The sequence below is a fragment of the Nannobrachium achirus genome (genome assembly GCF_963921795.1).
Source record: "Nannobrachium achirus genome assembly, chromosome: 23".
Taxonomy (NCBI): domain Eukaryota; kingdom Metazoa; phylum Chordata; class Actinopteri; order Myctophiformes; family Myctophidae; genus Nannobrachium; species Nannobrachium achirus.
In genome coordinates, this window is record NC_137830.1 from 51,232,172 (window position 1) to 51,252,171 (window position 20,000).

Genomic DNA, 20,000 nt, shown 5'->3' on the forward strand with positions numbered 1-20,000 from the left:
TTCTCCATATATGGGCATAAAATGAATGCCCCCATATGAGAACCGTTCGTCCCACGGGCACGCGCGTTCTCCATATATGGGCATAAAATGAATGCCCCCATATATGGGCATAAAATGGATAAAGGGACACAGACAGACAGATTCAGAGATCTCATACGGCATAAAGGGACACAGACAGACACACAGACAGACGGATACAGAGATCTCCATAAATGGGCATAAAATGGACGCAAATGGCATATATGGGCATAAAATTTACGCAGAATCACAAAGATCTCCATATACGGGCATAAAGGGACACAGACAGACAGATTCAGAGATCTCCATATATGGGCGTGAAATGGACGCAAATAGACAGATATCTCCATATATGGGCATATATGGGCATAAAATGGACCCAGAACTATATCTGCAGTGATCTCCATATATGGACATAAAATGGACGCTGACAGACAGACAGATAACAGATATCTCCATATATGGGCATAAATGGACACAGGCAAACAGATGGTCAAAACGGGTCCTATGACAACAGGTATAATGGGGTTTGCATTAAAGGGCGGGGCATTCATTCCCTATTTACGTTGTTCCGAGTTGGCCAGGTCGCCGACTAGACGCTGGGCCGCCCGAAGGGCGGCCCAGCTTCTAGTATTATAAATATGCCTGTATTTTCTGTGTAACTACGTGGGATAAACTCATTATCAGTTTTACCACTGTGTTTTCTCCATTCATTTGGCTCAGGCAAACTTCATATTTTACTACATAAAGTTATTTATTTTAGTGCTAACACACGCACACACGCACGCACGCACGCACGCACGCACTCAATCATGTATTTAGTGTCTGAGCTGTTCTAAGTTACTCTGATCTCCCTGCAGGACATAATGTGATCCACCAGAGGGCAGCATCTCACCAACAACAACAACACAAACAGGCCAATAGTCCATCAAATCAAGAGTGACATGGAAAGCATAGATATAGATATACAGTATACACATGGACATTTTTGAATGGCTCTCAGAGCATTTTCAGCTTTTTTTTTCTTCTTCAAAAACGGCCGTCGCTGACGTCAGCGACGGCAGCAAATCTGGACAGCCTGTTTTGAGAACCCGTGGGATGCTTTTAACCTCCGCCTTCCCCAAACCAGAGAAAGACACAACGGTCAGAAATGGGACTTTGTTAGGATAGAAGGTGCTAGTGGGACCCCAAAAAAGGTTTTAAAATAGGAAAAGTTAAATTTCATGGTGTATCACCTTTAATTTACCATAAAACAGTGGCAGTTGTTAAGATGGACAATATAAGATAATATAAGGCACCAATGAAAGACAGAAGTTATCAAGTATGATTTTGATTAATGTTGTCCTTTTATCAACTGGCCCCTGGCCCTACTGTGGCCCCCGGCCCTACTGTGGCCCCTGGCCCTACTGTGGCCCCTGGCCCTACTGTGGCCCCCTGGTCCTACTGTGGCCCCTGGCCCTACTGTGGCCCCTGGCCCCTGGTCCTACTGTGGCCCCTGGCCCTACTGTGGCCCCTGGCCCCTGGCCCTACTGTGGCCCCTGGCCCTACTGTGGCCCCTGGCCCCTGGTCCTACTGTGGCCCCCGGCCCTACTGTGGCCCCTGGCCCTACTGTGGCCCCTGGCCCCTGGTCCTACTGTGGCCCCCGGCCCTACTGTGGCCCCTGGCCCTACTGTGGCCCCTGGCCCTACTGTGGCCCCCGGCCCTACTGTGGCCCCTGGCCCTACTGTGGGCCCCTGGCCCTACTGTGGCCCCTGGCCCTACTGTGGCCCCTGGCCCTACTGTGGCCCCTGGTCCTACTGTGGCCCCTGGCCCTACTGTGGCCCCTGGCCCTACTGTGGCCCCCGGCCCTACTGTGGCCCCTGGCCCTACTGTGGCCCCTGGCCCTACTGTGGCCCCCTGGTCCTACTGTGGCCCCTGGCCCTACTGTGGCCCCTGGCCCCTGGCCCTACTGTGGCCCCTGGCCCTACTGTGGCCCCTGGCCCCTGGTCCTACTGTGGCCCCCGGCCCTACTGTGGCCCCTGGCCCTACTGTGGCCCCCTGGCCCTACTGTGGCCCCTGGCCCTACTGTGACCCCTGGCCCTACTGTGGCCCCTGGCCCTACTGTGGCCCCCTGGCCCTACTGTGGCCCCTGGCCCTACTGTGACCCCTGGCCCTACTGTGGCCCCTGGCCCTACTGTGGCCCCCGGCCCTACTGTGGCCCCTGGCCCTACTGTGGCCCCTGGCCCTACTGTGGCCCCTGGCCCCTGGCCCTACTGTGGCCCCTGGCCCTACTGTGGCCCCTGGCCCTACTGTGGCCCCCTGGCCCTACTGTGGCCCCTGGCCCTACTGTGGCCCCTGGCCCTACTGTGACCCCTGGCCCTACTGTGGCCCCTGGCCCTACTGTGGCCCCCTGGCCCTACTGTGGCCCCCGGCCCTACTGTGGCCCCTGGCCCTACTGTGGCCCCTGGCCCTACTGTGGCCCCTGGCCCCTGGCCCTACTGTGGCCCCTGGCCCTACTGTGGCCCCTGGCCCTACTGTGGCCCCCTGGCCCTACTGTGGCCCCTGGCCCTACTGTGACCCCTGGCCCTACTGTGGCCCCCGGCCCTACTGTGGCCCCTGGCCCTACTGTGGCCCCCTGGCCCTACTGTGGCCCCCGGCCCTACTGTGGCCCCTGGCCCTACTGTGGCCGACTGATTCAGCTGTTTGAGTTTCCCTGAAGCAGGGACGCGCTGGCCACTGGGAAAAGCGGGTCAACTCCCGAACGGCCGGTTCATTCCCGTCCGGTCCAGGCCGGCCATTAGGAAAAAAATACAAATACATTTTCGGCCTTCGTTCCATTTTGGGGGCTGGGCGGCCAACAAAGTAAATCGTCACTGTCGGGCAGAAACCTTGTACGGTATCTTCAAGTTTCAAATTTGTAATTTTTTGTGCAAAGCAAGGCCCTGCTTCATCATATAAGGCCGTCGCACAAAAGTAGTGAAAACAGCAGATCTACAAGCACACAAGATCGGCTGTTTTCACTAGTTTAAATCATTTTTTAAATGGTACATTCAAAACGAACGGTTTTTGGACATACAAGGTTTCCACCCGACAACGACGAAATATAACTCATGTAATTGGCCCACTGGCTTGTCACTTGTCATGATCTGAAATGGCAAATCTTTGAGTAGTAGCAGCAGCGCTATAGAGAGAGATCTCTCTCTATAGCGCGCAATGAGGGCCTCTCCAACTCTTTTTCCCGTGCTGAATCAGGGGCCCAGCACGTCCCTGCCCTGAAGTAGGGTATACATTTATGGGGGAAATACTGGAAATATGGAATATACAAGGATGCTCCCAGATGGCAACCAAATGATCCTTTGAAAAGCTTTTCGACTACCGTACGTCTACTTCCTGTTTACTACCGTACGTCTACTTCCTGTTTACCTTTGTTGTTGCAGGCGATCCATTTCACGTTCTCAGCAAAGGTCATCTCTCGACCAATCAGATAAGTGAACACTCGCACCTGGAGAAAAAAAAATAATAATAATATGTGGACATTCAAACCTGTTATCTGGTGTGTGTGTGTGTGTGTGTGTGTGTGTGTGTGTGTGTGTGTGTGTGTGTGTGTGTGTGTGTGTGTGTGTGTGTTTGTGTACCTTTCTCTCCGGCCAGTTTAACTCTTCAAAGACTTCCTGGAAATCCTCCATCGCACCGTCTGTGATCAACATGATGGCCTGGTTGCACAAACTGCCTTGTCCTAACGCTACCGCCTGACGGACGGACAGACAGACAGACAGGCAGACAGACAGACAGACAGACAGAGATACTTTGAATGTCTGATAGTAATTCATGGTATAGAGCAGAGGTTCCCAAACTTCTTTGTCTCAGGGCACCCTATAAATATTGTTTTAATCCGAGTCACGGTCACCCCTACATTATAATTTTCACTCCCAGCACCTTTATATATTTATAGCATATCGTCGTCGTCGGGTGGAAACCTTGTATGTCCAAAACCGTTCTTTTTGTATTTATCATCTATAAAATGTACTAAAATGTACTAGTTTTGTGCGACAGAGGTTTCTGCCCGACAGTGACGATATTTTAGTGATTATGTGGCGAGGAAAATGTTGAGATGACATTGCTTTTACAATTTGCTGTGTAAAGATGGTGTGTAGTTGTGGTGTGTAATGGTGGCGAGGAGGGACAAGATGGTGTGTAGTTGTAGTGTGTAATGGTGGCGAGGAGGGACAAGATGGTGTGTAGTTGTAGTGTATAAGGGTGGCGAGGAGGGACAAGATGGTGTGTAGTTGTAGTGTGTAATGGTGGTGAGGAGGGACAAGATGGTGTGTAGTTGTAGTGTGTAAGGGTGGTGAGGAGGGACAAGATGGTGTGTAGTTGTAGTGTGTAATGGTGGTGAGGAGGGACAAGATGGTGTGTAGTTGTAGTGTGTAAGGGTGGTGAGGAGGGACAAGATGGTGTGTAGTTGTAGTGTGTAAGGGTGGTGAGGAGGGACAAGATGGTGTGTAGTTGTAGTGTGTAAGGGTGGTGAGGAGGGACAAGATGGTGTGTAGTTGTAGTGTGTAAGGGTGGCGAGGAGGGACAAGATGGTGTGTAGTTGTAGTGTGTAAGGGTGGTGAGGAGGGACAAGATGGTGTGTAGTTGTAGTGTGTAAGGGTGGCGAGGAGGGACAAGATGGTGTGTAGTTGTAGTGTGTAATGGTGGCGAGGAGGGACAAGATGGTGTGTAGTTGTAGTGTGTAAGGGTGGCGAGGAGGGACACGATGGTGTGTAGTTGTAGTGTGTAAGGGTGATGAGGAGGGACAAGATGGTGTGTAGTTGTAGTGTGTAAGGGTGGTGAGGAGGGACAAGATGGTGTGTAGTTGTAGTGTGTAATGGTGGCGAGGAGGGACAAGATGGTGTGTAGTTGTAGTGTGTAAGGGTGGCGAGGAGGGACAAGATGGTGTGTAGTTGTAGTGTGTAAGGGTGGCGAGGAGGGACAAGATGGTGTGTAGTTGTAGTGTGTAGGGGTGGTGAGGAGGGACAAGATGGTGTGTAGTTGTAGTGTGTAAGGGTGGTGAGGAGGGACAAGATGGTGTGTAGTTGTAGTGTGTAAGGGTGGCGAGGAGGGACAAGATGGTGTGTAGTTGTAGTGTGTAAGGGTGGTGAGGAGGGACAAGATGGTGTGTAGTTGTAGTGTGTAAGGGTGGTGAGGAGGGACAAGATGGTGTGTAGTTGTAGTGTGTAAGGGTGGCGAGGAGGGACAAGATGGTGTGTAGTTGTAGTGTGTAAGGGTGGTGAGGAGGGACAAGATGGTGTGTAGTTGTAGTGTGTAAGGGTGGTGAGGAGGGACAAGATGGTGTGTAGTTGTAGTGTGTAAGGGTGGCGAGGAGGGACAAGATGGTGTGTAGTTGTAGTGTGTAAGGGTGGCGAGGAGGGACAAGATGGTGTGTAGTTGTAGTGTGTAAGGGTGGCGAGGAGGGACAAGATGGTGTGTAGTTGTAGTGTGTAGGGGTGGTGAGGAGGGACAAGATGGTGTGTAGTTGTAGTGTGTAAGGGTGGTGAGGAGGGACAAGATGGTGTGTAGTTGTAGTGTGTAAGGGTGGCGAGGAGGGACAAGATGGTGTGTAGTTGTAGTGTGTAAGGGTGGCGAGGAGGGACAAGATGGTGTGTAGTTGTAGTGTGTAAGGGTGGCGAGGAGGGACAAGATGGTGTGTAGTTGTAGTGTGTAAGGGTGGTGAGGAGGGACAAGATGGTGTGTAGTTGTAGTGTGTAAGGGTGGTGAGGAGGGACAAGATGGTGTGTAGTTGTAGTGTGTAATGGTGGTGAGGAGGGACAAGATGGTGTGTAGTTGTAGTGTGTAATGGTGGCGAGGAGGGACAAGATGGTGTGTAGTTGTAGTGTGTAAGGGTGGCGAGGAGGGACAAGATGGTGTGTAGTTGTAGTGTGTAAGGGTGGCGAGGAGGGACAAGATGGTGTGTAGTTGTAGTGTGTAAGGGTGGTGAGGAGGGACAAGATGGTGTGTAGTTGTAGTGTGTAATGGTGGCGAGGAGGGACAAGATGGTGTGTAGTTGTAGTGTGTAAGGGTGGTGAGGAGGGACAAGATGGTGTGTAGTTGTAGTGTGTAAGGGTGGTGAGGAGGGACAAGATGGTGTAGTTGTAGTGTGTAAGGGTGGCGAGGAGGGACAAGATGGTGTGTAGTTGTAGTGTGTAAGGGTGGTGAGGAGGGACAAGATGGTGTGTAGTTGTAGTGTGTAAGGGTGGTGAGGAGGGACAAGATGGTGTGTAGTTGTAGTGTGTAAGGGTGGTGAGGAGGGACAAGATGGTGTGTAGTTGTAGTGTGTAAGGGTGGTGAGGAGGGACAAGATGGTGTGTAGTTGTAGTGTGTAAGGGTGGCGAGGAGGGACAAGATGGTGTGTAGTTGTAGTGTGTAATGGTGACGAGGAGGGACAAGATGGTGTGTAGTTGTAGTGTGTAAGGGTGGTGAGGAGGGACAAGATGGTGTGTAGTTGTAGTGTGTAATGGTGGTGAGGAGGGACAAGATGGTGTGTAGTTGTAGTGTGTAAGGGTGGTGAGGAGGGACAAGATGGTGTGTAGTTGTAGTGTGTAAGGGTGGTGAGGAGGGACAAGATGGTGTGTAGTTGTAGTGTGTAAGGGTGGTGAGGAGGGACAAGATGGTGTGTAGTTGTAGTGTGTAAGGGTGGTGAGGAGGGACAAGATGGTGTGTAGTTGTAGTGTGTAAGGGTGACGAGGAGGGACAAGATGGTGTGTAGTTGTAGTGTGTAATGGTGACGAGGAGGGACAAGATGGTGTGTAGTTGTAGTGTGTAAGGGTGGTGAGGAGGGACAAGATGGTGTGTAGTTGTAGTGTGTAATGGTGGTGAGGAGGGACAAGATGGTGTGTAGTTGTAGTGTGTAAGGGTGGTGAGGAGGGACAAGATGGTGTGTAGTTGTAGTGTGTAAGGGTGGTGAGGAGGGACAAGATGGTGTGTAGTTGTAGTGTGTAAGGGTGACGAGGAGGGACAAGATGGTGTGTAGTTGTAGTGTGTAAGGGTGGTGAGGAGGGACAAGATGGTGTGTAGTTGTAGTGTGTAAGGGTGGCGAGGAGGGACAAGATGGTGTGTAGTTGTAGTGTGTAAGGGTGGTGAGGAGGGACAAGATGGTGTGTAGTTGTAGTGTGTAAGGGTGGTGAGGAGGGACAAGATGGTGTGTAGTTGTAGTGTGTAAGGGTGGCGAGGAGGGACAAGATGGTGTGTAGTTGTAGTGTGTAAGGGTGGCGAGGAGGGACAAGATGGTGTGTAGTTGTAGTGTGTAAGGGTGGCGAGGAGGGACAAGATGGTGTGTAGTTGTAGTGTGTAAGGGTGGTGAGGAGGGACAAGATGGTGTGTAGTTGTAGTGTGTAAGGGTGGTGAGGAGGGACAAGATGGTGTGTAGTTGTAGTGTGTAAGGGTGGTGAGGAGGGACAAGATGGTGTGTAGTTGTAGTGTGTAAGGGTGGTGAGGAGGGACAAGATGGTGTGTAGTTGTAGTGTGTAAGGGTGGTGAGGAGGGACAAGATGGTGTGTAGTTGTAGTGTGTAAGGGTGGCGAGGAGGGACAAGATGGTGTGTAGTTGTAGTGTGTAAGGGTGGTGAGGAGGGACAAGATGGTGTGTAGTTGTAGTGTGTAAGGGTGGCGAGGAGGGACAAGATGGTGTGTAGTTGTAGTGTGTAAGGGTGGCGAGGAGGGACAAGATGGTGTGTAGTTGTAGTGTGTAAGGGTGGTGAGGAGGGACAAGACGGTGTGTAGTTGTAGTGTGTAAGGGTGGTGAGGAGGGACAAGATGGTGTGTAGTTGTAGTGTGTAAGGGTGGTGAGGAGGGACAAGATGGTGTGTAGTTGTAGTGTGTAAGGGTGGCGAGGAGGGACAAGATGGTGTGTAGTTGTAGTGTGTAAGGGTGGTGAGGAGGGACAAGATGGTGTGTAGTTGTAGTGTGTAAGGGTGGCGAGGAGGGACAAGATGGTGTGTAGTTGTAGTGTGTAAGGGTGGTGAGGAGGGACAAACCTCATTGAGAATTCTGAAGGATTCCTTCATAGCCTTTTTGACCCGACCTTCTCCTTTGACGTGGAGCTCATCTACCAAGATCTTAAAATGCTGGGGAGAGAGAGAGAGAGAGAGAGAGAGAGAGAGAGAGAGAGAGAGAGAGAGAGAGAGAGAGATTTTTTTGATTTTTAACCAGAACTTTATTTTAACAATCGTTCTACAACTTTACATCTTTAAAAGACAAATGAAGATGTCAATAAATAACATGCATTACAACATTTCCAAAGAAAAGATAAGTTGATCATCTATTACAGAACACAACAAATCATCACAGGTCCAAATCATGCTAAATTGATCAATGTCCTTCATTGCTTTATAAAAATTAAAATCAATCATTATTCTTGCCTTCACCATCCTTTTGAACAATAAAACTGCTTCAATGTCCACAGAGTCATCAACCTTTCTTTTTCTGCTAACATAGATGGCCATCTTTGCTTGTCCCAAAATAAAATTTACAATTTGAGATTTTTCTTTTGTTTTCAATCTATACTTGAAACCCAAAATGAACACTTGCTTGGAAAAAAACTCTCCAGCCAAAATAAATAACCTTTCCAACAACATGAACAATGGCTCCAGACGTTTACATTCCTCAGAGAGAGAGAGAGAGAGAGAGAGAAAGAAAGAAAGAGAGTACGATTATTATACCGTACACCAGGGGTCTTCAAAAGGGGGTCCGGGACCCCTAGGGGGTCCTCAGAGTTACTACAGGGGGTCCTCCAAATCTTTGTGATAGAAACTTTTTTCTCCTTTTTTATATTAACTACTTTTCTGAGAACTTTAACCAAAAATAGCAACGCTGCAAGGCGTTGTGAGCTTGTAGATCGTCTATTTTTCTAAGAGGTTTGGTGTAGAGGGTACAGAGTGAAAGTTCAAGCGTATTAATTATTGACGGTTAAAGTGGTTAAATGTCGACGTGAATCCAAAATACACAGATGATTGTGCCGTCAAACGATGAAACTACTGCATATGGAATCTATGAAAAGGTTGTGGAGGTCCCCGTTTCATCTCTCTCTCAACTAAGGGGTCCCTGGCCCCCTGCCGTACACTTCACAATGCAGACAGCATTTTTTTAACCACTTAAACCAAGCATGCCTATTCTGGAGCTAATTATCTTTTTGTCTCACACTGGCAGATTCGGCCGGTTTCCAGCCAAGGGGGAACATACCACGAAAATAGCCAATACATGGTCTCTGTTAGCCAGCATATGCAGGCCACTGGCCGTTTAAATATAAATATTGCCAGCCACCATGGCTGGTTTGACATGTTTGTTTTATTATTGTTTTATTAATTACATTGACTGGCGGCCTGCTGCCTACTACTAGGTGTCCTGCCCGCCTGTGCCTCGCAATAAACTCAGACCATGAAACACACACACACACACACACACACACACACACACACACACACACACACACACACACACACACACACACACACACACACACACACACACACACACACACACACACACACACACACACACACACACACACAGGCCTGAGCTGTGCAGTGGCATAGCAGTCAAACAGACATCCCTTGCCATGTTTTGCCAAATGAATGGATTTACAAAGTAAATACTTTACTGAGTAGTAAATAATGATCAGTTTATGCATTAATCACATCGCAGCAGTGGTTACAGTGAAGGATATACAGCACATTTCACTAAATAAATGAGTAAGTTGCTACAATCTTCAAACTGACATAAATATAGGTATACCGGTAATTAAATTCACAGTGACTGGCAATAGAGCAGTGAAGTCTGACGTCATTTACCCATCCTACCTGGTTCACGTTTTTCCCCCGCATTCTGAATTCCCATAGACTTTATTCATATCGCGTCATATAAGAGCTGTGTTCCAAACATAAACAAATGATCTAAGCGGTTTGACTCATATGGATATGAAGAATCAACTGATGGTGAGAAAACGCTAATGTTACTGTCGCCGAATTAGTTACATTTTCACTAGAAACAGGCTTTATCAAATATGAGTGAATGACTATCATAATTAACCATACAGAGCCACCTCCCCGACAATATCGCACAAACTGTTTGTTTACTTTTGGACCACAATGCTTATATGAGTCGATTTTAAGATGACCCAATAAAGGGTTTCTCCATAAAGAAATTACTTCCGTGAACCGGGGGATGAGCGAGTCACGTCATGGATTCACTGCTCTATGGCATGGAAAGAGCAGTGGAGCAATTAGTGATGGAAGGAGCGTGTGAGCAATTAGCGGTTAAGAGAATATGGAGTGCAGTCAATTAGGGGTTAAGAGAATATGGAGTGCAGTCAATTAGGGGTTAAGAGAATATGGAGTGCAGTCAGACACCAACGGAGAGTCTTGGTGCGCATGCGCCGACACGTGTTTACTGGAATATTTTCCAGTCACAGGGAATCGAACCCGGGTCTCAGTTTTAGCAGTCATGAAGCTCTACCGACTGAGCTTAGGAGACGGCTGGGAAATTGCTTATTCTTTTGTGCTTTTATCTTTGACAACGTGGATAATAACGGAACGTAGTCCCTTCTTTGAGCCGCATACCCAAAGCGTCCCCTCGTCCGACGCAGTACAACGCGTCAGTTGTCTGATGCTTTGGAGGTGAGAATATGATGCAGCCACACACGTACATATCTGCAAGCACACACAACGTGTGTTACATTACGGCTGGTCAAGTTGACTTTTGGATTAAGAAAAAGATGCATAGGGGACACGGTGGCGCCTGATGTGACTTCTCTGTCGAGGTTGGGCCGCCAATCGCTGTCCCCGTTTCCCTGAAATGTCTTAGAAAAAGGACCAAACAAATCTCTCGCGCCTCTGACAAAACGGCCAATCTCGGCGGCGCGATCGTTGTTTCCCTGAACTTTGCTGGAAAACGGACCAGCTGCGGGATTAACAGCAATCAAGCAAGCCCCTCCACCTCCAGAATCAACAGACACTCACTCGACAGCCATTCTTCCGCGTTCCTGCACGCAGAAGCCAGCCAAGGAATAAATAAAAGATACAGTATTGCACAGGACCTGCCAAACTACACAGACTGCGTGGGAATCATTTTAATATTCAATTTGATTGACTGATCATTAATGTTACAGGCTTACAGCCGATCGCTTTGATTATGGACTGCTGCTGCTGCTGCATGTCGCGTATTGCATCTGAAACTGAAACACTGTCTGGTGGAAACATCACCCCTGGAATTATTATTCCTGCTGCAGGCCTAAATGCTCCAGTTATTTTATTTGTGTACTATGTGTAGTCTGTTTGAGAAGAAGCACAAACACTTTATTTATAGATGAATAACTCTGCATGCTGGGTTTCCTTTATTGCGCGATTTGGGCTGGTGCACGATTAAATTATTAATTCATTAATTAATGCTTGTTTTTGCCTTCAATTTCATTACAAATAAATCAAACCAACCACTCATTCAGTTAATAATAGTAGCCTACCTAGAATACCTATACTGTAATTATCAGAAGTGATAGTGTCAGTTCCTCCTTGTGTCAATTCTATTCAAAGAAATGATTAGCGAAGCATTGTTGACATTCACTCTTTCAGTTTGATTAATTCATTGCACAGCAAATAAAGACCCGATTACAAACGTTTTCTATAACAAGTAATTGTAGATGATAGTTATAATTTATATCATATCAATTATGGTTTTATATAAAGGCAAGCAAAGCTCAGAGCTTTGAGAATCAATGTCGGGGAATATCCATTTGGAGCGCAACACTGGAGAGCTGGTAGATGGCTATTTTCAAATGCCAACGTTTCAATATATACAGATTTAATAGGGACACAATACAGTCATTGGTCATGCTCTGCTTCTAAGGAATGAGGAGACATTTTTTGTTTTGTTTAAATCGCTTCATAATGACCAACTTACTTGACCAAGGCATGATTGAATAGACGGTGTTGCTCCCTAGCTGCGTAATGCGCGGCGCGCCACACACAAAAAAAACAGAGTTACAAGATATCAACGCATTGTGTCATGGCGTGTCGACGGCTTATACATCTGTTATTTTGGACACATGGTCATGGAGAGATTTGGAGACGGCAGCGCATCAACCCGACATTTCGGTGACTGCAGAACGCAAGTAGATTGCGGTTAATAATCTATAGAATAAGGCTACAAAACACTTCATAGACTATTTGATTCATTTCTGAGCTAGTAAAACACTTCATAGATGTTTCCTGAATCTAAAGAACAATCAATGACAACGGCTTCTAACAGAAATAGTGTTTTTAGGCTATTGGCAACGCAACAAATGCAAATGATCAAGCATGGTTTAACCATATCCTATAAATAGCCTATAGTCTATAAAGAAAAATATAGGCTGACAGCCTATAAAAAGGCAATAAAAAACTATAGAGTAAAGGTGGGTTGAAGGTTAATGTTGATCGCCCGAGCTGCTTTAATTCCCAGACCCTATATGGTCATTTCTCAAACAATTAGGCTACTCTTAGTCAAATTTGTATTTATTCTGTGAACTCTCTATTTATTTTATTGTATGACATGTGTTAGTATAGGACGGGACCTATCTCCCTTTCTATTTATGCTATCAATTAAACATCACGCCTGTGTGGCTGTGGCGCTCATGGCGCGTCATGGACATTTATATAACCCCGATTGCAATAACAGTGGTCAGTAGTCCTACATGGCAACAGGCTATAGTGTTGTCTGTCAAAATATATTTTATTTCAAGACTATAAAAAGCTTAGGCTATATGGTCACCGCATATCCTATAGCCTACGTGATTATGTGCCTATTCATATGTTTTTCAAACAAGCAAACACATCTAAGAAATTACATATAAAAAGAATAAGAAGAAGTAGGCTAGGCCTACTGAAAATAGCCAATCTACAAGCTCACATCAAGTCGAGACGCGTTGTGAGCTTGTAGATCTGCTGTTTTCACTAGTTTGGGTCCCAGCCAGGAAAACGTCTAATCAATGATGTCGGATATAAATTGCGTCTGCACGGTAACCGGACAATATTTAGGTGGTTGTCAGAAAGAAACGTGCATGCACCCACTGTAGCGCACGCACTGTAAGTCACCCAGATACATCTCTCGTTCTTTTGATTGAATACTTTAATAGCAGTTTGCATATAAAAATCACAGGGACAGGGCAGTATTACTTGTTGCTTCATGTCACGTTCATGTTAATGTGTTATGGTTACGTTATGGTATAAGGTTCCGTCTGGACTTGATCTTGATGTCGGGTGTGTGTGGTTTACTATGATTGGCGGAACGTATCATTTTCTGTTGCCGCGACCTCGACAAACACGCGATGGCCTTGGCGCAGTGGTTAGCGCTTCGCCTCACAGCTAGAAGGTCCTGGGTTCGATTCCCGCTGGGGGACGCTGTGGGTGCTGGGGGCGTGTTTCTCCCTCCTCGTCATCAGCACCCACACCCAAGGTGGGGTCGGCGATAGGGCCTTTCTGTGTGGAGTTTGCATGTTCTCCCCGTGTCTCTTAGGGTTGATACCCTCACAAAAATATGCAGTAATCCTGGTTTCAATAATGCCTCCCCCTGGCCAGCCGGGGCGCTTGATGGAGGGGAAAGGAACTGGTTGGAATAACGTGTTCCTTCCACACGCTACGTCCATCCGGGGAAATCCCCCCTGTCAGGTGAAAAGAAACAACTTGGACTACTCATGCATAGAAGGAAGCATGAGGTCAGTCCGTTGTCTCCCCAGGCGCGGCAGAGGGAGAGCAGAGCCCAGGATTACATAGGCAACTGGCACTGGGTGAAAATGGGTTGCAAAATCATGGGATAAAAATTATAGTAAAAAAAAAAAAGAAAAAGATGCATAAAGGAAAACCTGGCTACGACACATAGTGAACTTGTAGATCAGCTATTTTTGGCAAAGATATTTAGTGCAGAGCCCTTGGATCGTTCTTTATCCATCGAAAAATATAGCATAAACAATGAACATGTGTCTGTGCGTGTGCATGTGCGTTTGTGTGCGTGTGTGGGCATGTGTGTTTGTTTGTTTATAAGCCAACATCTGCAGAGCATCTGCACGGCACATCAGAAACCCCCCGTCTGAGATGTGAGAGAGAGTGAAAGTAGGACACACGCGCACGCACGCACACACGCACGCACGCACGCTTTCTTATCAGACTTTGGGATGTGCAGTGGCCGTAGCTGAGGGAGTGTACTTGCCGTTGTGGCTCCTCTTTTTTTTGTCTCTATAATTTTTATCCCACGATTTTGCAACCCATTTTCACCCAGTGCCAATTGCCTATGTAATCCTGGGCTCTGCTCTCCCTCTGCCGCGCCTGTGGAGACAACGGACTGACCTCATGCTTCCTTCTATGCATGAGGAGTCCAAGTTGCTTCTTTTCACCTGACAGGGGGGATTTCCCCGGGATGGACGTAGCGCATGGAAGGAACACGTTATTCCAACCAGTTCCTTTCCCCTCCATCAGGCGCCCCAGCTGGCCAGGGGGAGGCATTATTGAGACCAGGATTACTGCGTGTTTTTGTGAGCGTATCAACCCTAGGAGACACGGGGAGAACATGCAAACTCCACACAGAAAGGCCCTATCGCCGACCCCGTTGTGGCTCCTCTTGGTGTGTTTATGGAGGAGGGCCTGAGACATGAAGCCGCATGAACACTTAGAGCAGGAGAACACTTAGAGCAGGAGAACACTTAGAGCAGGAGAACACTTAGAGCAGGAGAACACTTAGAGCAGGAGAACACTTAGAGCAGGAGAAAACCTGAGTCTGGGCAGACCGTGAGCTCCCTCTCTCCAGGAGAGGCGGTTCAACCAAGATTGAAGATTTACTATTCTGTCCATAACGGCGCTGAGTCGGCTCATGCAACCGTCACAAAGCTCGACACGGCGACTCTCGCTCGCTGCCGCTCGCTCGGCGGTGTCTCACGTGGCTCATGGTCGTCTGAGACGGCGCACCTCCGCCGTCGTCACCGACAAACAAGCCCTTCTTTCCCTTGCAGCCCCCTGCGCCCCCACCGTTGTGGTTAGGTTTGTTGGTAAAAACGCACACGCCTCTGTGTAAGCTGCACTCATAACTCAAGTTGCGCCGATGCAGTGCAATTTGACACAGTTGAGCGTGTGTGTGCGCGACTGCGCGCGTGTGTGTGTATGTGTGTGTGAGGTTTTTTTTGAGCGGTGCTAACCGCTCCTACGTCTGGCTTTGTTTGTATGAGCAACTCCATGTATGGAGATAACTAACATCACGGACAGAACAGCCCATACAAGGAAATATGCATGTGTGTCGTGTTTGATACCATGCCAAGTGCGATCACCCAATTATCTGTGATCCTGGGCGCTACGTTCCCTCTGCCAACCTGGGGAGACAACGGACTGACCTCATGCTTCCTTCTATGCATGAGGAGCCCAAGTTGCTTCTTTTCAAGCAACTGGCTGGCCAGGGGGAGGCAGTATAGGGACCAGGATTACTGCATGTTTTTTGTGAGGGTCCCTACCCTAGGAGACACGGGGAGAACATGCAAACTCCACACAGAAAGGCCCTTTTGCCAACCCTAGGGTCTGGGCACTGATGACAGCTTCCCCGGCGGGAATTGAACCCAGGACCTTCTAGCTGTGAGGCGACAGACTGCGCCACTGTGCCCCCTCTTTTATACTTTTCTGTATTTAGTACAGTGAAGATCAGGGACGTGCTGGGCCCCTGATTCAGCCCGGGAAAAAGAGTTGCAGAGGCCCTCATTGCGCGCTATAGAGAGAGATCTCTCTCTATAGCGCTGCTGCTACTCAAAGATTTGCCATTTCAGATCATGACAGACAAGCCAGTGGGCCAATTACATGAGTTATATTTCGTCGTTGTCGGGTGGAAACCTTGTATGTCCAAAACCGTTTGTTTTGTATTTATCATTTTTAAAATGATTTAAACTAGTGAAAACAGCCGATCTACAAGCACACAACGCCTCGCACCGCGAGGCGTTGTGTGCTTGTAGATCTGCTGTTTTCACTACTTTTGTGCAACGGCCTTGATGAAGCAGGGCTTTGCTTTGCGAAAAAAATTATTAATTTGAAACTGCCCAGCCCCCAAAATGGAACGAAGGCCGACATTTTATTTTTATTTTTTTCCTAATGGCCGGCCTTTCGGGAATTGTCCCGCTTTTCCCAATGGCCAGCACGTCCCTGGTGAAGATAGATTTTTCACTGCAAATAGCATGGACCTGTATGAATGACACATCGCCAAATTAATTGCTTGATGTGAAATATTCACCAAAGCATTTTTGGAAGGTTTATTCACCACCCTCCCTGTGAGTAGAAGGACCTTCACACTGACCTGTCCTCAGTTTGACATGCTGTCCCAAATCACCTTGCTTTGATGTTAAATGCTGTTATGTGCCCCCAAATACGTCACCCACACACACACACACACACACAGACACACACACACACACACACACACACACACACACACAGACACACACACACACACACACACACACACACACACACACACACACACAGACACACACACACACACACACACACACACACACACACACACAGACACACACACACACACACACACACACTAGCCAGATAATTAACAAGTTGATGGAGGTTAAGTGATCTATTAGTCCTCCTGGTGAAAGGAGAAAAGAGAATGTGCCTGCGTGCGTGCGTGCGTGCGCGTGTGTGCGTGCGTGTGCGTGCGTGTGTGCGTGTGTGCGTGCGTGCGTGCGTGCGTGCGTATGTGTGTGTGCTTGTGTGTGTGTGTGTGCGTGCATGTGTGCGTGTGTGCGTGCATGTGTGCGTGTGTGTAATACCTCTCGATTATCCAGGTCAGCCTGTACCAGAATCCCCTTGAAGCACGGCTCCACATAGCGCACGTAGTCACTGTACTGGAGACATAGATATGAACCCATCAATCAACTGCAGTGGAGATATCATTATCAGGGACGTGCTGGCCATTGGGAAAAGCGGGCCAACTCCCGAACGGCCGGTTCATTCCCGGCCGTTCGGGAGAAAATTTAAAATAAAATGTCGGCCTTCGTTCCATTTTGGGGACTGGGCGGCCAACAAAGTAAATCGTCACTGTCGGGCAGAAACCTTGTATCTCCAAGTTTCAAATGTGTACATTTTTTCGCAAAGCAAAGCCCTGCTTCATCATACAAGGCCGTCGCACAAAAGTAGTGAAAACAGCAGATATACAAGCACACAACGCCTCGCGGTGCGAGGCGTTGTGTGCTTGTAGATCGGCTGTTTTCACTAGTTTAATTCATTTTTTTAATGATAAATATAAAACAAATGGTTTTGGACAAAAAATGAGGGCCTCTCCAACTCTTTTTCCTGGGCTGAATCAGGGGCCCAGCACGTCCCTGATCATTAAGTCAAATCATAGTCCTTTTCCATAGACACAGTGCCAGTATTCCAGCCGGTTCCTGAAGATTATCCTGCTCTGTTAAAAGCATTTGCAGTGCAAAGAAACGGGTTCTCAGAACTGGCTACGTTTGCTCTAGACAGAGCGTTGGTTCCCAACCTTTTAATTTTTGGGGATTTTATATTAATGTTATATTTACAATAACATCTTAGTTTTTTGCCAGTTATCTGGATCAGATTGCCCTATGCCCATTGCACTGGGGCTGATACAGCCCCCCCCCCTCCCGCTGATCCCACCGACTGCCACGGGTACAAAGAAACTGCATGGCCTAACCTTACGTCTCCAACCTGCTAATCCCTGCCCTACCAGTAGGTTGCTCAGGTCAGGGGTTCCCAAACATTTTTGTCTCAGGGCACCCCATAATTTTTTTTTTTTTAAATCCGAGTCACCCCTACATTATAATTTTCACTCCCAGCACCTTATATTTATAGCATATCGTCGTTGTCGGGTGGAAACCGGTGAAAACCGTTCGTTTTGTATTTATCATTTATGAAATGTACTAAACTAGTGAAAACAGCAGATCTACAAGCAGTTTTCACTAGTTTTGTAGATCGCTGTTTTCACACATTTATCACTAGTTTTGTGCTTTGCTTTACCAAAAGACGTACACATTTGAAACTGGTAGATACGAGGTTTCTGCCCGACAGTGACGATATTTTAGTGATTATGTTGCGAGGAAAACGTTGAGATAATAGCCATTTTGGCTAGAACTGACTGAAAATAACTTTGTACTTCAGGTTTAAAATGATACTAAATATTTTTTCCAAGTGTCCAAATAAATTCCAAATGATCTCGCGGCACCCCTGGACTGCCGTCACGGCACCCCAGGGTGCCCCGTCACCCACTTTGATAACCCCTGGCTTAGCTCAGCCACCCAACAGTGGCTCTCAGTTCCTCCAACATGTCTCTCTGCTGCTGCCCCGAAACTCTGGAACAATCTTCCACTGTACATCAAGTCCAGCCCCAACTATGGTGTGCAGACTTTCCTCATCCAGATTTTGCACGTTAAGAGTGGAATTGAGCACCTTTCTCACCGAACGAATCATTCTTTCCCAAACACCTCCATGGTGTGAACCAGCAGGGGGATTGAAAATCCAATCAATTCCTTTTCGGAGCATTTCATTGTGAATCTGGGCTTGATTCCAGCTTTGAATCGCCTCCTTCAACTCACGCTGAGCTCCCACAAAATTTGTCCCATTATCCGATCTCAATTCTTTCACTTGTCCTCTTCTGGCTGTAAAACGACGAAGGGCATTGATGAAAGAGTCGGTCTCAAGTGATGATGCCACTTCAATGTGAATCGCCCTTAAAGCCAAACATGTGAATATGACACCATAGCGTTTCACAATACTCCTTCCACGCTTCACTCCGAAGGGTCCAAAATAATCGACTCCAACTATTGAAATGTTTAAATCAAACCCGAAGACCCACTTTCTCTCCCTCATTTTTAGCTCAGTCTGGGGGCGTCTGTTTAGACAATTTTAGACATTTTATTTATTATTTTATTTCCTTTCCTTACTTTGTTTTAATCTGTTTGCTTTTGACAATGTTTCTGTTAATGTGTCAGCTTCCATCAATAAGTCAACTGGTAATATCTGTGTCTATTTGTGTCTCATTATGTTTTGAGCTGTGTGATGCGTCATTGATGTTTTCTTCCCTTGACTGGAAAGCACTTTGGATCTACTCCTGCGTGCTGAACAAATAAAGGTGACTTGATTTGACTTGATCACATGACTCCACAGATAATATGTGTGAGAATTGGACTGAATTTGTAATAGTAGCCAAAAGTGTGTTTTGAAGAAAATACTAAATTGCAGTAAAATGTATGGCACCGCAAAAATTGTCCCAGCTACTATGTGTGGAGTTGCGTCATAATCTGTGGAATTCATTGATTGCATGACCTGCTGTTGAAGAGGTACAGTAGAGGCCAAAACGTGAAGCAAGCTGTTATAACCATATATATTAAACCATTTAGAACAGGTACACATTTTGTGTTTCATTATTTTATGCTTTAACTATTGAAAAATAGCAGATATACAAGCTCACAGCGCGGCTGCGAGCTTGTAGATCTGCTATTTTTAAAAAATCATGAAAATTAGAATTTTGACCCGATTCTATAAGTGTCTTTTGAATCCTTCTAAGATTTTTTGAAAAACCTAAGTTTCTATGTCAGCAATCTGGCCAGCCATCGTCAAAGAAAAGGTCCTTTTCACTTAACTGGAGCTCAGTTAGTCTGTTCTTGAGAGACTACTATGTCAGTGGTTCTCAAACCTTTTCATGTGAAGGACCCCCAAAATGATATTTATTTGGCCACAGACCCCCATCTCAAAATATCTAGCAAAATTTGAGTTACAAACGTTCGCTTTGAAAATACATATATTCAAAGATTTGCACACATTTTCACGACTTTTTCAAAAATAGCAGATCTACAAGCTTGCAGCGCTGCACTCGGTGCCGCGCTGTGAGCTTGTATATCTGCTATTTTTCACTGGTTAAAGCATTCAATAATTTTAGGCCTAAATGGGTTAAAATCTAGACATCTCATTGGCCGCTGCAGTTCATTGGAGCCCC

The 20,000-nt window shown here is 47.0% G+C and overlaps 1 protein-coding gene across 1 annotated transcript in view; it reads right to left on the reverse strand.

Annotated features, from left to right (window-relative positions):
- Positions 1-20,000, reverse strand: part of LOC308308979 (voltage-dependent calcium channel subunit alpha-2/delta-4-like) — a gene marked incomplete at both ends in the record, with an annotated part of 186,120 nt that overhangs the window by 132,331 nt on the left and 33,789 nt on the right. Inside the window, 4 exons of the mRNA XM_080754432.1 lie at positions 3,421-3,499; positions 3,633-3,746; positions 8,012-8,101; positions 16,816-16,890. Coding sequence (XP_080610558.1) covers positions 3,421-3,499; positions 3,633-3,746; positions 8,012-8,101; positions 16,816-16,890 — 358 coding nt within the window. The remainder of the gene's footprint in view (positions 1-3,420; positions 3,500-3,632; positions 3,747-8,011; positions 8,102-16,815; positions 16,891-20,000) is intronic.